We start from the raw sequence: 23,256 nt of genomic DNA, 5'->3' as shown, positions 1-23,256 counted from the left end.
ACTAAACCAAACAAAATAATAATATCATACTTTAAAACAATTTAAACTTCGATTTAAAATGTTTCTCCATGGTAACTGTTTGTATAGTTCCACCCAACTCTATAACGTTACATAAAAAATCCCTTACGAAAATAACAATTTCGGAAAATTCGAACTTATTTTGGCCAATGATTCACAGGTAAAGCCCTTTTCGACTCGCAAATATTTTCCCGACCGAAATCGTGACGTTTTTTCGGGTATACATTACTTGACGCTTGGTTGCGCCGCGTGTCGACGCCTTTTTACGGGCGATTTGTCGGGGAGTCGGGACTTCACGCAATGAAAGGGCACGGGGGTTGAACGGTGTTTTGGGGGTCTGTAACCCATCCGAAGGGTTTCGCGTTCTGGCATATAGAATCATTACGAAACGAGCAAAGACGTTATGCTTCAAAGCGGGTGATCATGTGAACAGGATATTTTTAAAGCGGGCTTTTTTGGAAAACAGATGATTTTCTTTCAAAAACAACAATCCATCAAGAGGGGTCTTTACTTGGCTGACTAAACGGGTTCAATTCGTTTTCATAACAAAACGATATCCTTTATTGGTAATTTGTAGATACACATTAGGTTTAAAACGTTTTAACAGACTAACTAAGTCAAAAACAACATTTGTTTAGCGTAATCTAATAGCAAAGCGTTAGCGGCAAATTACATGTCACTCGAAAACTTCAAATAAAGTAAACACATTTAGGACAATAAAATTAGTTTAAAAGTTCGAGTTTACTTATTTTGACTATATCGGGATGCCAATACTTCGTATATTATGAAATCAGAACATTTTCGGAGCTTATTTGACCAAACAGTGCCTTAGCATTGAGAGGCTTAGATACTGTGGTTAATTTACCAATGCCAGTTTAATATCGGATCGGCGCCGGTACCTTTCTAGTTTCGGGCGGTTTCGATCGGATATTATCGATCTTTTTATTGTTCGGACACTTTTGTTACATTTTAGAGCAATCTCTCTTAGTAATCGCATTTAAATGAGCTATGTTATCTCCTGCGGTAGATCATGGCAATACATTCAACGGCGGCGACCATGACTTAAAAAGCACTTGACAAAATGGCTGTACTATATGAGGCCACATGTGTTGCATAACAATAATATTTCAGGTTTTTATATTAATGTGACCTACATCATATTGCACATAACTCATCGTGCTGTCCTATTGACCTATACGGTGGAACAACCACGACTGTGTCTTTGAAATAACAAGTTAATTCACATGATAAATAACAAGTTTATTTAATAAAAGGTAAACAGTGTCAATAGTATTTATAAAGCAAAATCTAGAACGTTGGAAATAAGTCTAAAGCAAACGGGTTTATTATCAAAAAAGGTTTTGTAAACCCATTAGAGCTGGTTTAGCTTGCAAAATGTAATGATTACTTATGCCAGCCAAGTACTTGACAAATATCCCAATTTTATGTTTATCTGTTTTACTTGTTTGTGGTCTGGCTATTAACGCGGCATTTTAATTTAAAATCGTTTCCCCTTGACCACTTTGCTCAGCATTTCAATTGCTGGATGTCAGGCATATAGTCTTTAAAGTTCGCGAAAAACTTTTAAATTAGCACAAAGTCAAAACTAATATTGAACTTGCATCTTAACAACCACAACAAGAATATGCGCTCATGAAGCAGGTAAAAAATAAAAAATCAATAAAATAGGAAGAAAAGAAAATGCACGAAATATAAAGAAACAAAAGAACAATAAAATAATATTACACGCATCCCATTGAGTTGCATATAAAAGAAACGTAAAGGCGAACATGAAAGCAGCCTGCATTTCCGAGTTATTGTTATGACACTAATTCCGTAAAAAACGTCCTTATCTTAATAAGTCGTTGTAATATAAATCGTTAGCAACTTTCAGCGAAAAAGCAATTGTGTAGTTCAACAAACAATGATTTTGAACAAACACGAAGAATAATTGCACGAAACATTTTGGGTCCAAGAAATCCCACAAACAAGTCTTTGATCTACCTCAATATGTTTGCACATAACAATGGTTTCCGCCCACTGCCGATTGACCGAAGCCGTATGACGTCACGCTTGAAGATGACATCAAGCCGATGACGTCACACCCTAATCTGTCCTCACCGGATCAGGCAAACTTGGTTGCCATAACTGTAGGTGGAGTTGGCGCCACCTCAGGGTGGGTCCTCCGATCTTTGGATAAGGAAGAGGGAGGATTGAAGCTCCTCTTCAGGTTGATCTTGTTGATGTCCTCGTGGATCGCCTTGCGCACCTCCTTGCTGAAGACGCAGAAGACTAAAAGGATGTAGAGTCCCTGAAGTCCGTTGGTGATCACGTTCAGGTACACGAAGGCGTGGAGGTAAACTGAGAACAAAACAAGGAACACATTAGGATTTGTAACGTACATAAGCTTGGGTTTTATACACGGACATAACATAGCAGACTTTCTTCCTATCGTGTGTTTACTAATAAGGAAATTATCTCTGTAAATATGTATCGCGCAAGATAAGTCTGACACTTTAATCACCTTGGTAACTGAGAACAAACGAAAAGAGAAACACATGTATTTTTTAATGCACACACGCTTGCGTTGTATGGATGAATATAATGCAGTAAACTCTGTCGCTATTGTATGTTTACTGGGAAGGGAAGAATATATGTAAATTCGTATCGCGCAAGACAAGATTTTCGTCTGACACTGGTATCACCATTAGTTCAAGTTTTGTGTGTACAAACAGTAGGCTAACTGGCATACCTCCGTGCCATTGCTTAATTTGCCCCACCCTAGCCGCCAGATAGTTTTCTTGTGGTAAACTTTTTTCGGTGTACTATTTTATCTTATTTCTATTTAATTTCACTGGAAGCAAATTTAGGAGCGATGAAAGTTGTTGTGCTGACATTAAAGTATAGTTCATGAAACATGTAACCTTAGTGCGAGTGTAACCCAGTGCATTAGCATTAACTTCACGCAATGGTAGAGAAAATGGATCGTCACAACGGTGAAGGGAAACCAAATAATTAATAACGATAACGGATATCCAATCGTGTTAGTGCGCTTATCCTACACCGTAAACTCAGTTGTTACGTGGACTAACGACTGTCCCGAAATGCGAAAACCTAATTCCTAGCCCTACATTTAAGAACAAAGGCGCTAAATTAATAATGAATGCTAGAATTTACAGTCGGCGTAATTAGCAACCGGTGATAATTTTGTAGTGCTAATTAAGCACGCAACACGACACAACACAATATAGGCTCGCCCCAACCTTTAACAAAAAAATACTTTAACAAAGTATTACTCCCTTTTGCAAATAACTTGCACTCCAGTATTTTCATAAGGTTTACAAACACCGAATCTTACTTTAACTTGAAACACTAAATAAGTTTCAATAGTCGGCTTTCGCAAAAAAACACAGCGTTCGCATGACAACGCTTACAGTAGCCTACACGTGTACAGGTAGCACTAGAAGTATAACATACCTGGCAAGAAGCCTAGGATCCATGGGATTCCCAAAGAGGGCAGAAGAAGCAGCATCGCCCTCATGGAAGCTCGTACGTGGACGGTGTTGACTCCGATCAGATTCCCGCAACTCCCTCGTTCTGCGGTCGGCTTAAACTTGTCCGTCTTCTTGCTCATTCCAAACACGAAAACCCCGACACGAATCAGGATCGCCAGGTTTACTACAACAGCCAAGGCGACTGGAACGATGACCCCCAACACCAGTACAAGAGATTTAGGCTTAATCCAGCACTTAGCGTACTTAGGTGCAAATGAGAGAGCAGTCGTGGCCAGTGTAGGAGTGGCATCCATGTAGGTGCCTGTGGCGAATCCTGCAGCCGCCGAGGCCAATACTACAACGCCCGGTACAGCCCAGCCCAGAAGGAGCTGCTGCATGTGAAGGCGCCGCTCTTTTTCCAAACGTAGCGCGTTGCCCGAGGTCTTGGCCAGCAGCGAAAGTCCCTCAAGCAGCATCCAGGCAGCTGAAACAACATGAGGCAGCTTGTTGCACTTTCTGCTAAGTGGAAACTTGATTATGTGCCTGGTTGTGTAAAAACGGTGCCTACATTTACAGCAAACTACAGTGAGATTTGAGTCGCTATATTTAAAAGAAGAAAATATGACCGGTAAAGAAATTGAATTTACTGTTTATAAGAAGCAAATTTGACCGATAAGAGAATTAACTTCAACCTTAAATGAACTGCTGTTTTTATCATGGGGTTTTATCAAGTTTTTGTACCTAAACCTATAGTCTTTATGTGCGAGTTCTTTACGCCTTGCAATCATACTCACTATTGCAGCCTAGCCTTTTACATAAAGTTTTCAATTGTTCGGTTTAGTTAGGAGCAAGTTGCTGTTTGCTTGATTCAATTACAATCCACTGGTATCGCATACGCCGTAACAGTGGACTTTCTATGCAATTGAAAATAATATGTCGCGCGACGAAACAAGTACTAATGCTACTCATTTTCCGGTAAATAACCATCGATTAAACCCTTCGCTTTCTAACCTGAGCTAACGAGGAAGAATTGGATGAGGACTGCTATCATCTCGCAAGCCGACCAATTGTTCACCGCTGCGTCGCTGAAGAGCGCGAAGAAGTGAAGAGCGAGCAGGGAGGAGCAGAGGTTGATCTGGATGAAGGTGCGAGCCGAGCGTAGACGCCTCCGGACTCTCAAGAGGACCAGGATGGTGGCCAGGAGACAGAAGATGGAGACAACCTCCACGGCGTACGATATATACTGTAATAAGGTAATAGTTAGTGTAAGATGTATCCTTAAAGTTTTGCGAACATATGGGCTGCTCTGCTCCAACGATTACCGGTTGAATAAGTACCCAATTAAAAAAAAAACACTTTATAATTTGTTAACGCAAACGAAGTACAGTCTTATTATCGTTGATAATTTCATTTTCTAGTTTGTTTTTAGATGTTGCATTATTTTCACTCTGTATATGCAAGAGAGCGATGTCAACAAAAAATCCAATGGGCTTTAAACAAATTATTGAGGTTTCATTTGTAGAATAAATTTCCAATTCAATTCGTATACAACAAGTAGTAAAACGAATTCTTAGTCACATTTGTCAAAATTTAAATCAGTTTTGAATGTCGCGCAATACTGCGGATCAACCTGCTCAAAAGACCAACAGGCTTTTTTATGTTTAAAAAAACAGTCAAATGCTTGAGTTGTATATAATATTAGAAATAAGTTTGCAAACCGAACAATTTAACGGCTTCTGTGTTTTTACGAAATTAGTGGTTTATTGCTGTATCAGAACTTTGCGATCGCGGTAAGCATTGGTAAACAGCTAGTTAAGCTTTAAAAAGACTGGCATAATTAATTCCCAGTTAAGCAAACGATAAAATTACTTGTTTGCGATAGAGAGTAACATTACGTAATTTTGCCAAAGGCAACTGATCAAAACGATTTTGCGGTACATTGGTGGCACTTTGAGCATGTCAATTTCATTCATTTAATACTTATCACACGGATCAAGTAATTTTCTCACCTTGACGTGCTGAGGTGTTGTGAAAGTTTCGAAGGAGAGGAGAACGGCGAACACGGTCGAGTGGTTTGAGTGACAGGTAGCATTCAGGGTATCAGCGTTCAGTGTTGCGATGCCCGAGGTTGAAAACCTTCACAAAAGCAGTAAAGGATTAGGTTACGTTTATTTAATCCATAATTATATATATGTCCTTATTTTATTCAGTGTTTAGACTAGAGGTTGAGAAAAACCATGCAAGTAACAAAGAAATGGATCATTTTCAATACACACAGATGTACATGTATCTTCGGTATAAACATCATGTCAGGTGTAATAAAAAGCTACTATGACTAAAAAAAGTTACCATCAATCGCAATTAAATCCAAATCCTAGTTAATTTGGGTTGAAATAATAAAATAAATGTTCGTAAAAAGGTTATAAATTTAACCCTACTAGATAAAACAGAACAAGTGTCGTTAAGAGAGCATGCAGGAATAAGCATAGTCAATACCGGAATATGGAAATGCGGAACGCCTCCAAAACACTTATTTATTTATAAGGTCTCTACCGTTCAAGTTAATTTGATGGAAACGAACGGAGCAGCTAAAATTTTTGACAATTTAGCTGGCCAAAGCTTTATGAAGAACAGTCTAAGGATGACAAAGAAATAAACAAAATTCCGAAAACAAGAGTGGGAAACCCTACTTCTGACATTCAACAGTTAATACATGACTTGCAAAAAGGTTAAAATCGGACGAAACGGAAAACCTCAAAAACAGGTCAAAAACTGAAGTAAGTAAAACTGGTTAAAACGGACAAGACCGTACGAAAACCCTCAAAACCTAACTAAAATGAATAAATGACACTGCATGAACAGATAAAACTAAAAATACAAGAACAAAAAAGTTTAACAAATAGATTACCACGCAAAAAGAAACAAACTGACTGAAACTCACTTGTTAAGCGCCGTGTTGACGAAGACGCAGGTCATCCGCGCGCTCAAGAAGCGAACATCGTCGGGCTGAGCAGCCGCGGTATTTGAGGGAGCAATTTCCCGCGAAGAGTGGCGCGTGCAGCCGGGCTCAACCGAGTAGTTGACGGCCAACGACACGGGCGTGAGCACCTTGATCAACTGTAGCAGCGGGATTTCGATGTTCAGTATCTCGCTGCCTCTTAAAGGCCAAGCGCTGCGGTTTAGCAAGGGCAGGAGCTCGGAGAAGTTGGCGCTCTTGAAGGCCACAAATGCGCTGAAGTTTTCGGCCTTTTCCAAGCCCTGGATCGAAGAGCAGCGTCCGCTGGGTGTTACAGACTTGGTCGGGCTCACGGCAGCCCGCTGGCCCTGGTTTAGCTGCTGGACGCGTAAGTCTGAAGAGTTGGAAAAGAGGCAACCGCTGGGCGACACACGGCAGAGTTGCTGCACAGCGGCGTAGGCTGTGATGTCAAGCGGGAGAGGCTCTGCTTCGCATAATGAAAAAAAAGAGTCATTGGTGGATATATATTTTTGATAAACAATGCATATTTTTACCAGTTTATAAAGGTGATTTCGTTTTATAAAGATGTAGGGTTTATTTAGCCGCGGTGAAGCCATTTTTCTGGCAGGAGCAGCTGCAATTTTTAATCAGAACGTATGATCTAGCTTTTGTGAATACCGATATTGTTTTTTTCGAATATATGGTCTAGTCACTCTAGCGCATGGTTTCGTTATACGTTTTCGATCTGATTTTATATCAAGCCATCACTTTTCATATAGGATAACGATAAATAGTATAGACTAAAGTCTTGTTGCGTTTTGGGTGGCTAGTTTTACCCGTAGGCTAGTGTTAATGCTGTCAAACGTATCCATTACTGTTTTTCCATTTTATCAATTGCCAACACCATATTTCATTTTTACCGTCAACAGTCATTAAAACTGATGTTGATAAAACTGATGAGAGCAATATTATGAAGTTAACACGATTATTTTGTAATAGAAAACTGTCTATAATTAAGTTGATCAGTCGATTTTTAACCCTTGATTTCGAATATAAAGCTTTCGTTCACATTTTGATAAAATAAAATATAAATTTAATGTATTCGAACTTATTACGTGGATAACCTGTTTCAGCAGTTGTTATGATTCGACCCTGACGTGTAGCTGTAGATATGTCTGTAGTTGGAACCAATGCCGTTGTATTCCCTGCTGATATTGGTGCTATTGTGGTTGCTGTTGTTGCTGTTGTTGCTGTTGTTGCTGTTGTTGCTGTTGTTGCTGTTGTTGCTGTTGTTGCTGTTGTTGCTGTTGTTGCTGTTGTTGCTGTTGTTGCTGTTGTTGCTGTTGTTGCTGTTGTTGCTGTTGTTGCTGTTGTTGCTGTTGTTGCTGTTGTTGCTGTTGCTGCTGTTGTTGCTGTTGTTGCTGTTGTTGCTGTTGTTGCTGTTGTTGCTGTTGTAGCAGATGCTGCTGTCATCGCTGTTGTTTCTGTTGTTGCTGTTGTTATTGTTGCTGTTGTAGCTGTTGTAGCAGATGCTGCTGTCATCGGTGTTGTTTCTGTCGTTGCTGTTGTTATTGTTGCTGTTGTAGCTGTTGTAGCTGTTGTAGCAGATGCTGCTGTCATCGGTGTTGTTTCTGTTGTTGCTGTTGTAGCTGTTGTAGCAGATGCTGCTGTCATCGGTGTTGTTTCTGTCGTTGCTGTTGTTATTGTTGCAGTTGTAGCTGTTGTAGCAGATGCTGCTGTCATCGGTGTTGTTTCTGTCGTTGCTGTTGTTATTGTTGTTTGTAGTGCGCTTGTAACCACTGTTGATTGTACCGTAGGATCCATCGCGGTTGAAGTTTGAGGAGTGGTTGCTGAAAATTATGTATTTAGAAATATTGTTACAAACTGAATCTAGTTGGAGCGTAATGGTTGTAGGTTCTATGAAACGTAGTAAGAATATCAAAGTTCATACAGATGTATAGTAGAACTATAAACGTTTCTTATATATCTTTATTCATTGTAAATAAATAAACAGACATTCAAAATTTAAAATGCTACTTACTTCTATATGGGCTTAAATTTAATTTAGTATAAGATTTTGTGTTGATTTTCTAAATGTTTTAAGTTGGTCGGTTAAAATATTGGATGAGTTCGTTTTACCTTCAGTTTAATAAAAGCTTTTTGCAATGGTCCAAAAGCCACTAAAACTTTCTGCTAGCTTACAAGACACTTTCGAAAAGTTTTTTCTGTAATTCGTCTTTCACGCATTTTGTGCTAACTTTTACACGCCGCGATGACGTTGCTCTTCTCAGGCAAAATGATTGTTTTTTCTTGTCCCCAACTTGCTAAAGTGTAAACCGAACACTCATTTAACCACGCTTAAGTTTCAAAGCAAGACGTCACCTAAACGGCTCTCTATAAAACTCTACCGTTACAACAGGCTGTTCAAGTTTGTGATTTTAATCAGGACCCACTTGTTATGCAGTCGGCCAGAACATTTTCGATGATCGTTCTCAGCACTTGGTTGAGTGCCTTGTAGTCGGACAGGTTGAAGACTCTGTCGTCGGACACTCCACCGTTGGCGCTGATTCGAAGATCAGGCAAAGATATGTCTCCTACTCCGACCACGTACACGGTGATGTTGTTGGCTTTCGTAAGGTTATAACTGGGTAAAAACAAAACCTTTGATTTGATTCCCATACTAAGGGTAAGATACCATTAACGTAGTTATTAAAGTAAAAAACAAAATAGTTTAAATTAAAACGAAATATAAGGTGATTTGAGCCAAATTCAGTTTTGTTAAGGTTTGGGTTTGGTAACTGCAAAGAATTTTATTAAACGGCAACTATTTCATCTAAGTTTGCACAAATAACTATATTTAGTTGTTGAGAGGAGTCCATTTTGGCTCTTCAAAATATCAGGAACATTGGACACATATTTGTAACGTATAGGCTAATCGTTAGCGTTAAAAAAGTGAAATGGGAATTACTTTGGTTTTGTCCAGGTAAAATTTTTAAGTATGGAAACACCGTGTTAGAACTAAACCATGAAACAACTATATTAATTTGACATTAAATCCTCTTCACTCCAGTATCGCACATTTATATTCCAGCAGGTATTGGGTATCATTTGTCACGAAATTACAGATAAAATACACAATATATAAACCTAAAAAGGTACAAATACACTTAAAATAGCTACCTGTTCATCAGGTTGCTTTTGTCGGTCGCATCTCCGTCTGTTACAAGAATTAATACTTTCGTTGAAGGGCTGGTTCGCTTGGTTTCAGGAAACTCCAACTTTTAATAAAAATAAAGTAAAGAAGGTTGAAACCTATGATAAAAGCTATGTCCAAACGCGTAACAGCGAGGAAGTGAGAAGCATATTATAAATTTAAAAATTCATATTTGAAAATATCAAAATTAATTCCCAACGCGAACGATATCAACCATTACAGTGTCGTTGAAAAGGTATATATACTTTAGGTTCCGATACTACAAGAAATACTAAACTCTCTCGTGCCCTGCACAAAACTTATGCGACTCTTTCCCTCAGTTCGGTTTTGCTTTCTGTGTTTTATGTTATTGGTCGGTATTATTGACAAACATAACGATAAGAACGTTACTGAATGAAATCCACAAAGATTCTCGGGAGAGTACAAATGGATGAGATAATAATGCGTTTTAATGATGGGTAAAGTTATTTTCAAATTGTTTAAAATTTTTTAGGTTGTTTAAGAAGTGTCGTAGAATTCGAAAAATATTCGTTCAACAAGATTTGGTGCGACATTTAACAAAAAACTTGTGCTGTTCTCTATGGTAATTTACATTTAAGTGAGATAGTTCTTACCTTTACAGATCTTTTAATCGCTAATGCTGTATAAGTGTTTCCCGAATACATGTGTTTCATCTTTATATCTATTGCTGTCCGGTAGCAGGCTGTGGTGTTGCATTCACCAAGTTTCAGCGGCGTTTTGTAGTAATTCGTATTGAAAGATTCGTGGTTGGGGCTAAACAAAAAGGAAGAGAATTTGAGATTTTGTTTCGACTTGACAGAGGTTGGCGAAAACATCTGTCAACATTGCTCGTTGAAGGTCGTTTGTTGTCCTGTTTAACTGCGTGTCTCTCTCCATATATTTTAGGCTTGGGGCCACTTCGCTGCGGACAAACCGATCAGCACAAAAAACAAACAAACAAAAAACGACACAACTGAAGGAGAACAACATAGCATGGTAGTCCGACCTGATTACTTTGCTACTATGTGCTGATAAACATGATGTTAAGTCTAAATATATTTCCCAGAGTTCCTAAAAAAAACAAAAAAAACAAGATGATAAAAAAAAAAGATATATATTATCGAAAACAAACAAAAAAAATAATATATATATTATCATCTTTGACCTAAAGTTCCCGCTAAACTTTACTCTTGTTACCTAACGAACAAGTTATTTTTCCTTAGATAAACGCGTATGTAATGCCATAAAGTTTTAAAAACAGGTGATGAGCAGATTTTGGCCTGTAATGTGTATTTTAGGGTTATCGAAGTGTGCGTCGCGCAAAACTTCAACAATTGATGATTTTTTTTTAAATACCAAAAAATAAATTGACTTTGGTGTAAAAATGTAGTGAATTCCTATATCTTAGTTTATCGCCAAACGCGTCGCAACATTACACAGCTGGTGTATACGGAATGATATCATAGTTTATATGAGAAATAGTATTCTGAATTTGTATTATGTGCGGTTAAATAAAGTGAAACTCACGGAACCATGTCTACTGGTTTCTTGAACGTAAGTTAGTCACGTCATAGTTTCAGAAAAAGCCTATTTACCCGGACACGAAATTAGTTTAAATCGACAAATAATCATCAACTGGAATCATGCCAAACTCGTAAAATAAATATAATATTATCATCCCCAAACGCAAACGCTAACTAACCCCCAACCTTAGCTTAAATAATCACGTATTGGCACAAGCGTAAAAAGCGATTCGGTCAAATAGCCACTTCGATTACAATAGCCAGGCTTATTCTTGTGCGACACAGACACTTCATTTCGGACGGTTTTAAACCCTTTCTCGCATTTACAGACTTACGCTTTCTCATTATTGTCTCCGTACTGCAGAATGCCGACTTGCAACTCCTTACCGATGACTGGCTCCAGAACGTCGGAAGTGTTGGCCAGGACTTGTTTAATCGTCTTGAAATCGTCTTCGCTTATCGATCCGGAACTGTCCACGACAAACAGAAGATCAAGCAAGCAATCTACAACGAACAAAATTGATGTCTTATACCTTTATGGCATTGATAAGCTGGAGTTTTTTCTAGTGGATACTGTGGCGTCGCCCACAACATCCAATTTCTGACCGTCGCGAAAGTTTCTGCAGCTCTGTGACACCCTACGTTTGCTTGGACGTTGGGCCAACCTTCTATACCAGGGGTTCTTAAACTGGGGTCCATGGACCCCTTGGGTGTCCGAGAACTCGTTTTAGGGGGTCCATGAAGTCCAAATTCAAATATTTTTCTATATTCAAAGAAAAGAGTTTGATTAAAAATAAAACGTTTTTGCACTGAATGTATTTAAACTATAATTCAGTTCTACATGTTTGTTGACCGGAAACAGTCGTCTATTTGTATTGTGACGTCAACTTATGGCATCATCTCTAAAATGCCTTGCCTACCTTGGTTCGAGCGAAGTAAAAACAAATTTTAGGGGTCCGCAATAAAAAAGTCCAAGAACCCCTGGTCTAGACCAAGTTATACAAACCTACCCCAGACATGAGAAACGGGACTTCGTATAAATGGTTCAAGAAATGAAACTTATCAGAAAAAAGACTAGAAAAAACAGTTTGCGCAATCGAAAGGTATCTGCTGTCAGCTATATATTTCATATCCGGTTCGAGAAAATAGCATTGCGATGCTGTTATATTCATTAAATGTTGAACGAAATCACGAAGAAAACGAAAACTTAAGGAATGACGATTTATGCTGTTAAACAAGAGTTAGAATCGAAAGCTTGCCCTCAAAAGCATTTAAATGATCTTTGTACATTAAATGAAATGGACTTACCTTGACTGGAAACTCCGTTTTGCAACAAAGCAAGTGAAACCCAAATTAGGGAGGCAAACATGGTTGCCCGTCCGGTAACTAAAAGTGACATTTATCACTTACATTTGGCTAAAATACACAAAGCATTAGGTAAGTGCCCAAGCAGTATAACATCTGTCTTAGAATAAATGAAAACAACCATAAATTGGTCGGATCCCAATCTTACAACCCGAAGCCTACGCAGAAAGCACCCCTAGAGTGAACTTCTCGAGGTTTCGCAAATATCTTTCTGACCTTACCACTATTTACACAACCTCAGGGTAGGAACATATACTAAATCTATCTTTCCTGTCTATTCAAACTAACAGTTGGCAACGGCGGTCCCATAACTTACTCAGGACAAAACCAAGCAAAACATACGATTAAACGGTTGCCTTACAAGCTTATATTAAACAGCAAAAGCCCGAAAATGAGCCGCCACTGTCAAACCGCAACGATTTTTGGCATTTGTATTTCAAACCACATCTTGTTTCGATAACAATGCACGTTTTCCAGCTGTCAAGCACTTACATGGTATTTTGGCGTGTTACTGAGTACACAAGCAACAAAACACAGCAGGGAAACATACGCAAGGATGTCGCAAACCTGCCAGGCAAGCTTCCGAGTAAAAAGAAGACCGTCATAGCGCAAGACGCGCATGCCAAGCTGTGTAAACGTTACCATGCGTAAGTCGGGCTTTTTCAGTGGGTGACGTGCCAACTTGAATTATGCAGTCACTGCAGTAATGAGAGCACGCGGGTTTAGCGCACAAAGGAAGTGCTTCTTATAAGGCTTCACGTTAACGCCACCAGTTTGGTATAGGTTCTGTAATTACGCTATAGATTCGAGCCTGATTATAGTAGCCGAAATAACAGCACATCTTAATGGCTTTTCGATAGCTTCCGCAGTAGGAGGCAGTATCGACGCCTCGCGTGCGGCTTTTCCACTACAATACTACACTATGCAACCGTGATGACGTTGCTACATAAGTGGTGACGTCAAGAGAATTGGCAACTTTGCTGGCGGGTGCCAGACACTCTGTCTAGACCAGCGGTTCCCAAACTTTTCTAAAAAAATTGCCTGGTGGACCATTTACGAATATTTTAATATTTCGCGGCCCTGTAAAAATTCAAGGGTCAGTTGACCCATGTTTCTTGTAGTACAATAGTGGAGATTCTTTTAATATAACAACTTTCTAACTAATGCGAAGGATTCGCTGATAGCAGGTAGTACAGCATAATAGATGCTTTGTGATGTCACAAACTACATCATATAACACGCTATATGATCGAATAATAAAGCATAACTAAAGACAATAATAACGACAGATAACGTTTTAAAACATAGTCTAATTGCTCGGGAACTGCTGTACGGACCCCAGTTGGTCCGCAGACCCCAGTTTGGGAACCGCTGGTCTAGACTCTTTTTAATAACCATGTTGAATTGTTAAAACGATTAAAGGAAACTATGAAATAATAGTTTTCAGATATCATAATGACATTAAAAGCAGATATCATAATGACTTCGCTGTGACTTGGGATCTCCAATAATATCGGATTGCAAGCAATGCTCGATGCCAAGTGGTAGTATTGGTACTCGTCCGATACTATAGGTTGGTATCGGAGCTGATCAGATGCCATATTAATATAGGAAGTTCACAATAATTTGCAAAACGACGCACTAATTTGCATCTTGATTAGAAAAAAATTTAGAAAAGTTATATTTTCAACAATACAAGGTTAAGTTTCGCTTGAAACCTGCAAAAAGTACTTTAAACTTTTTAATTACATCTATTTTGCTTTTTGTCTTCTAAGAAAAAAAATTCAGCAAACACAGCACAAAATTGACGATTAACTGTTCATTTTTCCCTGAGTTTCATCATGTAGCGGTACTAATAAAATACACATCTGAAACGACAATGAAAAAACAGTTATTTGTATTAAACTTTACTTAAATGGAATCATACGAATTATGTAAAGTAGCAACCATAAGGTTTTGTTCTTTGCTGCGTTTCTGTCAGTTTTTTAATCACCCTTTGTTTTGGCGGACGTGGGTCACGCTGGGGAGCTGCTCCTTTCTTGATGAACCGAAAGCAAAAACAAAAACTCTGTGACATGATGTCACCTTTGCCGTGACCGCCAGTCTTTTAAGCTGTGCTTTAGAAACCGCTACAAACCATAGAAGACGGTTACTGCGTTGTTCATATTTGAAACAACTGTATAGTTGCTTGAAGATACTATTTATTGTTACCATTTAAAGATATTTTTTTGGAGGGGGAGCCTTTCTACCCAAACAGTCACGAATATTTTCTCACGAACTGTATACTATTCTCATGAACTGTATACTATTCTCATGAACTGTATACTATTCTCATGAACTGTATACTATTCTCATGAACTGTATACTATTCTCATAACCTGTATACTATTCTCATGAACTGTATACTATTCTCATGAACTGTATTCTATTCTCATGAACTGTATACTATTCTCATGAACTGTATACTATTCTCATGAACTGTATACTATCTGATTTTCAATTTTATGCAGTCGTGAAAAGCACAGACTGATAGGCAAAAAAATCTAGTATAGCTTCCTTCTATACTTGATTCCAAATTAGCATATCTTACCAATTTTTTTCTAACGTTCTTTTGATTGCAGAACTATTTTTTTTAAATACACCTTGAAAAGCTTTAATTAAGTTTCGTTTTCTTTAAAAAAAATGATTAATCGTAAACAGATTAATTTCAAATAAGAGTTATGGGCATTTCGCATTCGAAAAAAAAAAAGTGATAGACACGAAGGATGATCAAGTTGTAAAAGTCTGACCAAATATACTGATATGTAAATGTAGGCCTACAAAACCGACCAGGAAAAAAAATTGGCATAAAACGTAGAGTACAGCGAGTAGGGTAAAACTGTTTATAGGCATACGGAACAGTAGCATGTAGATTTAACTCAAATATAACCTATTACGTTAAGTTGTTATCCCTCGTGGCTACATCGCTCTTCTGTGAAATTCTACGAAACTGAAAACAATCGTCGAAACGAGACTTTTGCGGTGTGTACAGAGCAACTATTTATGAATGTTTCGCCGAATTCGCGCAATCTAAAGGAAACGCGCCCGAATTGGCACGCCGCAATTTCAGGATGACTGAACTCGCGTAAATGGTGGCTCGATGTTAAAAAAGTTGCTACGCGACGGTATTTTTTCGACATACTGACTGTCATCCATCAGATCTATAACTTGCTATACGAATATAATATATATTAGGCTAACGGTTCCAAGACTGGATCACAGAGCCTCAACTAAGACGGAAAATAGGCATTGTTTTTGTCTATGATTATTGCCATCTGTATGATGACAACTCACAGTAAACGTTTGAATAAAGGAATCTGTTTCCAAATATGCGTGCTTAGTTAGAAAGTTTAAGGGGTTTCTCAAAAAGCAAAACTATCAGTATTAAAAAGCCTTACAATTGATAGACTTATCAAAATGGAGAAAGCTCACATATCTTTTTGCTACGCCTATCGTTATGCTTTTTTTTTAATTTGACGTTGGTGTTTCAAAGTGTTCCTTTGCGCTATTTTTTTTAAACCAGCTGTTCTTAACCCTTTATGATTTATGTGCCTCATTGTAATGGCTTTCAAAAAACCTTTTTGACCCTTTTCACGTCTCAGAAAAATACTCCATAAATCGTCATTATGTATGTCTATAAAGTCATACTAAAAACACAAGTTTGCTAATTAAAATTAAATAATCCTGCGTTACCCTAAATACCGCCCCAGGGCCTTAAAGTATGCTAGGCCCCGGTTGAGAAACCCTGATCTACGTCCGCGGTGTGTCATATATATTTATAGTTTGAACACCACTGCGTTATATCGATTATGATATACGAATGGTGCTAAATGAACCTGGCTATTACTACGCGTGCGCAACTGTAAGATTCAAACTCGGATGCCCCTAATCTGTAATTAAATAGCCGCATATAAATAGAAGTCGCGTATAACAAATAAACCTGGAACTAATATATTAGTCATGTTACGCAATTTATCGTTAACTACTGTCCATAATATAATACAAATTGCTGTTAAAAGTACCACCTGAATTTTAGATTAAAAAAAGAGAATACGGCTATCAACAAAGAGCATTAGATTAATGACCCCTGGTCCGGTGGACATTACACCAATTGTGTTAGTAGCGCATAATAGCTAATATTTCCGGCATAACTAATTCTTTTGACCATATTTAGTTTCTCTCTTGTGCAAGATGTTCCATGCAGAAAGACAGTTATTTCCTAATTTGCAATGTGCAATGTACCGGTTATAACAAATGCCCGAAGCCGACGTTTCTACATACCTGTAACACTACAATGAAAAACAGTTTCTGCATGCTAAAAAAATAATTGTTTCATTGTCAAGTACACTGCTGGGACTATATAAATAGTTTCATAAAAAATAATAAAACTGCAAAATATGTTTATTACTTGTTAAACAACTTAGCCGTTACTGACGTGCTTCGCAAGCTCTATCGACTCCTCACAGTGTTCCCGTCGACCGTGGGCAATTGCCGAAATGCACAGCACTGCAACAACACTTTACAGCATAATCAGCTTCTTGCGCGCTGGCTCAATTAGCTACCTTCATTAAGATTAAGAAATATCTCTTATCTAAATTGTCTCGTACGTTGCTAAAACTTATACTAGCTAACAAAGTTTCTATTTTATCCAGGACTCTTTGTGTAGCCTTAAAACCTTAGTGCCCAGCCAGAGCAAAGATTTCTGCAATATAGCTTTTAGTATGGGGAACACTATGGCTGTAGACTTTATCATTGTAACTCTGCCTTCCAACCCCCACACTTGCGTGGTTTCCTGGGCTTGGAAGCTTCGCGCCGAAGCCGGCCAAGCATCAGAAAATTTTAATCACAACATAAACAGTCCCACAAAAGGCGGCGCGCGTAAACGGGCTTCGATTCCTGCAAAAGTGAGACACTTGAAGGAAGTTTGGTCGATCGAAGCCCGTTGAAGGTCGGTGGTGCGCGGCCGCCATCGGTCTACCAAACATTTTGCGCAGTTTTTTTGTTACTTTACAGGAAATCCAGAAAACTACGAAGCCGCTGGAATGGCGCCCACGTCATTCGCAACCGAAACGCTCGCTAAGCTTTTCAGAGCCCAAAAAGGTGTAAACTATAATACTTTATATTTTATTCCCTTAGTGATACACTATATTTCTGGCTAAATGTACGACCTCCGATTCCGTTACCAACTATTTCATTATGAAATGTTAAATGGAATAAGGTAGTATTAAGACGTGAACTCCCCTTTTACCTAAAATAGTGAGACAGAATTCTATTTTAGCGTCTGGAAATTTAATTGTCTGTGTCAGGGAAACTTGTTATTTTTACACGCAAAAAAAACAAGTATGTTATAAACACTGCATTATAGATCTCCAAACATGCCTGGAAACCTCACTATAATTTGATATTGTGCCATATAAATAAAGGAAATATGTGACAAAAACCAGTGCCATGCGTGACGGCCTGTATCGAATTTCGTTTCCCTTCCGATGGTATTGGCCATAAGCCAACAACGACGTGTACAATGTGTCTTTCGATAATTTAGAAACCACCAGGCTATCTTTATGTGCCTGTAAACTTTTAAAAGATTTTCAGTCTGTATAATTGAATATTGAAACAAGAATTTCGCTATAACAAACAGAAACGACTTCTTAAATTAAACAACACCAAGCTATGATCTCTATTGGTTTTCGGCGTACGCCTAACCTGCTCTGATATTTGATCATTCTGACTGTAAACTATATAGCAGTTTCAGAAAAAAAAACTCAGCAAGACGCAGTGATGACACCTATCCAGCCTATCTCTGTTTAACGCAATTCCTACTTTTTGACGATAAAACGACAGGTTTTTGTCATGTTTTGTTATCGCGTAGAAACGATGCGCTCGCTTTTGCGGGAAAATCATCAGGTCACCCTGCCTGGTATTTCGGAATCCCCAGCCTAAAGCGGAACACGCACACCACAACAAGATGTGAGACCTTTTTAGATCATCCACCGGTTAATCTAGGATTCAAGGAAATCATTCAGCATTGATCTGTATTGTGGAACGCTGTTTCTTATGTACGCAATGAGGCCCAAACAATTCCGAAAACGGCTAACCTGCGGCCGTATACAATAAATAAAAACAAGACTAAGCATTTGCCGGCCAAACTTCTGAACGCGCTGATTCCCCAGGCAAGCCTTGGATTGTTTTAAAAAAACGGCTAACCTGCACCCAGTATCCAACTAACTTGAAACAAAGCTAGGCATTGCCGGACAAACCTCTATAGACGCGGTAAATTTCCCTACGAAAAGCCTTGCTTTGTCTAAATCCACAGATCAACTTCTGCCCTGATTATAGAAGGGCTTTGGCCGGGTAAATTTTCCCTTTACCTAAATTGCAAGGCACATTTAACGGCACTTAGCCAAAACAGCTTTGGGCGGCCTTGCGTTTCGGCGCAATCAAACAAGACAAGGACGGGTCGCATTCCTCTGCGCTCGACTGTAAACTCCCCCGTCCTTTACGTCACGGTTTAAGTGCGACGCGTAGCGATGACGTCACACGCCGGCGTGCATCGTCATCCGATCGTGACTGAAGAGGCGGAAATCTACAACGGGCCGCGTCGAATAAAAATATGTAAACGTCAAATGAGTGATTCTCAATAGTTTTATCTGGCGAACCCTATATGCTTCTTTAAATAAAAAGCGTGCAACATCAATTTTTAGGACAATTTTTTTTTAATCTCCCTACAATCCTACAGAAATTACTCTGACATTCAAATATTTATACTAAAATACAGTATACTTACTGTACATAAGCAATCAAATGGGTAAAAAGCAATTAGAATGGTGTGCTCCAAACAATAAAAAATAATCGTCAAAGAAATTAGAAAAGCTGCTTGGCAGACCACTTGAAACACCTTACGGACATCAGGGGTCCACGGACCCCAGTTGGGGAACCACTGTACCAAGCCCATTACTTTAATTCGCATAACTGTGATTCGGAAATACTTAAGTGACCAGGAAAAACGGTAATTTTGGAATATTACCTAATTCCTATAAACTATATCCTTTTATATTACAAATAGTCATCAAGGTAAGCAGGCGATACTCTAATGCACAGTATCCAAAACAACGACGTTATAATTGATATTTGCGTTGTGCAGGTATAACGTAAATAAATATGGAAGCGAATGCTGTTTTTATTGTCGTAGCGCCTTTGCCGCAAAAGCTGAAAGAACCACTTCTTTTAAACAACAGCAAATGAACAGTCTGTAAAGCGGTGTTTTCGTTGGGTAAGTGAGAAGAAATGCTTTTCATCACGCTTAAGGGTCCGAACTGCAGTTTATTCAAGCGACCAAGTCTTCTGCGTTTAATTTTTTATTTTCTGTACAAAACACATCTTAAAAACCCCTCTGAACCTTAATCGAAGCAGGAGGGCCCACTGAAGTAGAAACACGAGAAAATGTTTCAAGATAAACGAAATATTTAGTAAAACGACATTTCGAAAGAAATCCGGTCGCTTCTGGGACGCGCGAAACTCGTTAAATCCGACATAGGTCATTTTTTTTTTCTTTTTGTTAATACATATTTCGAGCAAAGGTGTCAGATATTTGTCGTACGACAACCAATAGATCACAACAAGCATGTGTCTAGACTCTAGAGTTTCTTGCAAAATCGCACTTTTAGCTTATTTGGCACAACAGTTTCGCAATTTGTTTTTCACGATAAACCATATCTGCAAATTAAGTGTATTTGTTTTCAGTCATATCTGTACGTCCCGTGCTTTAACTATATCATTTAATTTTATTCCCATCGACACAGAAAATGTGCCCAATCGTATGGAAAGTAGGAGTAAAACGGAGGTTTATAGTACGATGGCTGGATTGTAGCTGCCTTAACAAAAAAACAATATTTATAGGATTAGAAAAACGTATTTAAAATGCGATTTCATATTTGGTAAAGGAGAAATTTTAGGTTAAATTTTGAACTAATGTACTTTAGGAGATGCTTAACAGTCAGGGCCTGGTTAAATTCTTATTTTCATGATGCGATAAAATTAAGCGCGGCTTAATATTGCGTTTTACCGAATCGCGTTAAGTCGTTTTTCAACTTAACTGCATTACCGATTTACTGCCTACAAACATAAACAAACACACCAACGCAAGACTCAGCAGTGACGTGCTTCTCATTAACGAATAGCCAGCCCCACTAATTTTGCCTTGCGTGGAAAGTCGCGTTTGTGTGGGCTTTTGCTTGTAGTTGTCAAACGACCTCGTGTTACTCGCAGGATGCTTTTAGGATCATTTAAGGCTAAAGCAGTAGTTATCAATCAGGGTGCCATTTTTAAAGCTCAAGGGTGCCAAGAGATATATGAGAAATTTAGAGAAACTGATTTTTGCTCAACTCTTGACTAGAGAGGAACGAATCCTGAAAAGGTTGAGAACCACTGGGCTAAAGTGTAACGCGAGGCAATGGCAAAACGTGAATACAGGCTGGCGCTGATGGCAATTTCCGTCATAAGCTTTTCTGTCGTTGCTAACAGATATCGCGCTGTATAGAGGTTATGGTGTGAAGGTGAACTTGTTCGCCTATGAGTGTGTGTACACTTCTGCGTGTGTTATGCTCTGTGCGTTTGTGTCGAGGGTGGGGGGCGACAAATATGGTACAATATTTTTTTAAAGACTTATAGCGAAGAAGTGCTACAGTTGTGAGATGGCGAGTTTAACAATAATACTGGAAAAAACTTTGCTAGGTAATTCCCTTTTGAACCAATTTCCACAAGTAGCATGGATAGATATTTTGCGAATTAAAAAAAAAGAAAAAACAACAAAATCCACGATTTAATGTAAACTTAACTTTTGATGTAACATAAAACATTTTTTCCATGTCAAATATCTACGCTTCCAATGTACACAACGAGTCGAATGGACAAGCTTAAACTAATCGAACGCTCGCACTGAACTTTTCTTCTGGCACCCAGGCCTACTTATTTCTATTCTCGATATATTAAAGAACCCGCACTCGCCTTGCTAACTGCTGTATCACAGCCTTGCGGTGCTGCAGCCCTGCAGTGCTGCTTGATCGATTAATTTTAGTCATTGACTTTACCACGTTCGCAGGGCCTTTACCAGGAAGGGGGGCATATCCACAACCCGGCTTAAATTAGTCCCCAGGCGTGCCGGGGGTTCCCCGTGATCAGTTAATTATTGAAAAATATTTGGGTCTATCGTGGTTGAAATAGCATTGCCCCTAATTCAACTTTAGAAAAAACTGTATGCTCTGCGCAATACCCGCCCACATGTTCCGCAAGTTAGATAGAACACCACAACAACCTTTAGTTGTTGAAACTCGCGTTACCCGTGATTCAGATCGCCTCTTCATTAAACTGCCACGCGACATTTGTAAAGCCCGTTTGCCATGTATGCAATATAGAGAATGACTCACAATACATATCATTTTATAGATAAGCCGCAACCCACAACTCCCAACTGTGATTATACCTATACTATGCTGCCTTAACTCGATGGTACGTCATGTGAAATTTTAAAAAACTCTTCAGCTGTTAATTATTTTGTCGCCCACTAATTACGACATTTTTTCATTACATGCCATTTATAACTGCCTCTATAGCTAAATACAACAATATCACGTGTGAATAACAACACTTTTAATGTATGCTATATTAACAATCAAAAAGTGAATCTGATGTGAAAATATCACCTATATGAGTTACAAGATGTATCATTGCAAGCCATGTAATTTATTAAAAAACAGCTATTCTGAGGGTTTCAATACCGCCAATGAATCAATACATCTCCTCATTATAAACTATGTTAAATTTGCAACGAAAACAACATCCCTTTTAAAACCAAAACCACTTTTTAATTACAAACGTGCCATTTGAGAGTCCGCTTTAAATGCAGGCAACTATAACGCTTATGAAATATAACGCCCCTATAGCTGCAGTTTGCAAGGCATATTACAAGTATCAAATGCGCGGTTCGCTGGTGTCAACTTACTAAAACTGTCTGGCTCGCGAAAGGCGTTTTCCGGCAATTTGCGACACTCGGGTAGTTTACATGTAAACCGAATCCAGGAAATCGCTCAAATTATAGGGGGTTTATAAGCACCCCCGAAAGGCCAATTGTAACCCTGCCTTCATAGTTCTGCGCACATGACAAGAGCTACATGTTTCCAGGGAGAAATGTCCAACAAATGACAGGTTTTCAAATCTTTCCACAAACACCGTTTCGATTCAATATAACTCATGCTTTGCCGTTTATTGAGTGTCGATAAACACACGAGCGGCTTGGCTTTCTTTTTTGTTTTCAAAACAAAACTCCTTGATAAGACGACAACGAAAAGTCACAGTTTTATTCGCGCCGCAGATATATTAACAGTTTGTTTTATACATATGTATAGAATTTGAAATATTTCGACCAGAAGAGCAGGTGCAAAGCAAAAGATACAAGTCAGCCTAAAATATTTTTAGGTGAAAATTAGCAGCACAAAGACATCATCAACGTATTTGTTTTGTGAACATTTGGCCCATTAGCAGCGGCGCCGGATATGATAGAATTGATAGGTCTAGTGATTTTTCCTGTAGGAATACAGGAGAGTCTTATTCCGGATTCAAATTACAGTCTGTCCCGGTTGAAATATTTAGTTC

At 38.6% G+C, this 23,256-nt stretch overlaps 1 protein-coding gene across 1 annotated transcript; it reads right to left on the bottom strand.

Moving 5' to 3' along the window:
• Positions 1-1,309: 1,309 nt before the first annotated feature.
• LOC146163373 (uncharacterized) lies at positions 1,310-12,792 on the bottom strand. Its single transcript, XM_083380468.1, has 14 exons — positions 12,514-12,792; positions 11,541-11,709; positions 10,297-10,456; positions 9,649-9,746; positions 8,922-9,112; positions 7,945-8,318; positions 7,891-7,898; positions 7,837-7,844; positions 7,593-7,790; positions 6,454-6,955; positions 5,522-5,648; positions 4,524-4,755; positions 3,496-3,996; positions 1,310-2,379 (listed from the first exon to the last, which is right to left on the bottom strand). Exons 1-14 carry the CDS (start codon positions 12,602-12,604, stop codon positions 2,144-2,146), a joined length of 2,895 nt encoding a protein of 964 aa, XP_083236594.1. The 5' UTR covers positions 12,605-12,792; the 3' UTR covers positions 1,310-2,143.
• Between the last annotated feature and the right edge of the window lie 10,464 nt (positions 12,793-23,256).

Source organism: Ascidiella aspersa, chromosome 2 (genome assembly GCF_963924565.1).
Source record: "Ascidiella aspersa chromosome 2, kaAscAspe10.2, whole genome shotgun sequence".
Taxonomy (NCBI): domain Eukaryota; kingdom Metazoa; phylum Chordata; class Ascidiacea; order Phlebobranchia; family Ascidiidae; genus Ascidiella; species Ascidiella aspersa.
The sequence above is the reverse complement of the archived record's forward strand: the minus strand, read 5'-3'. Positions and strand labels throughout refer to the sequence as shown.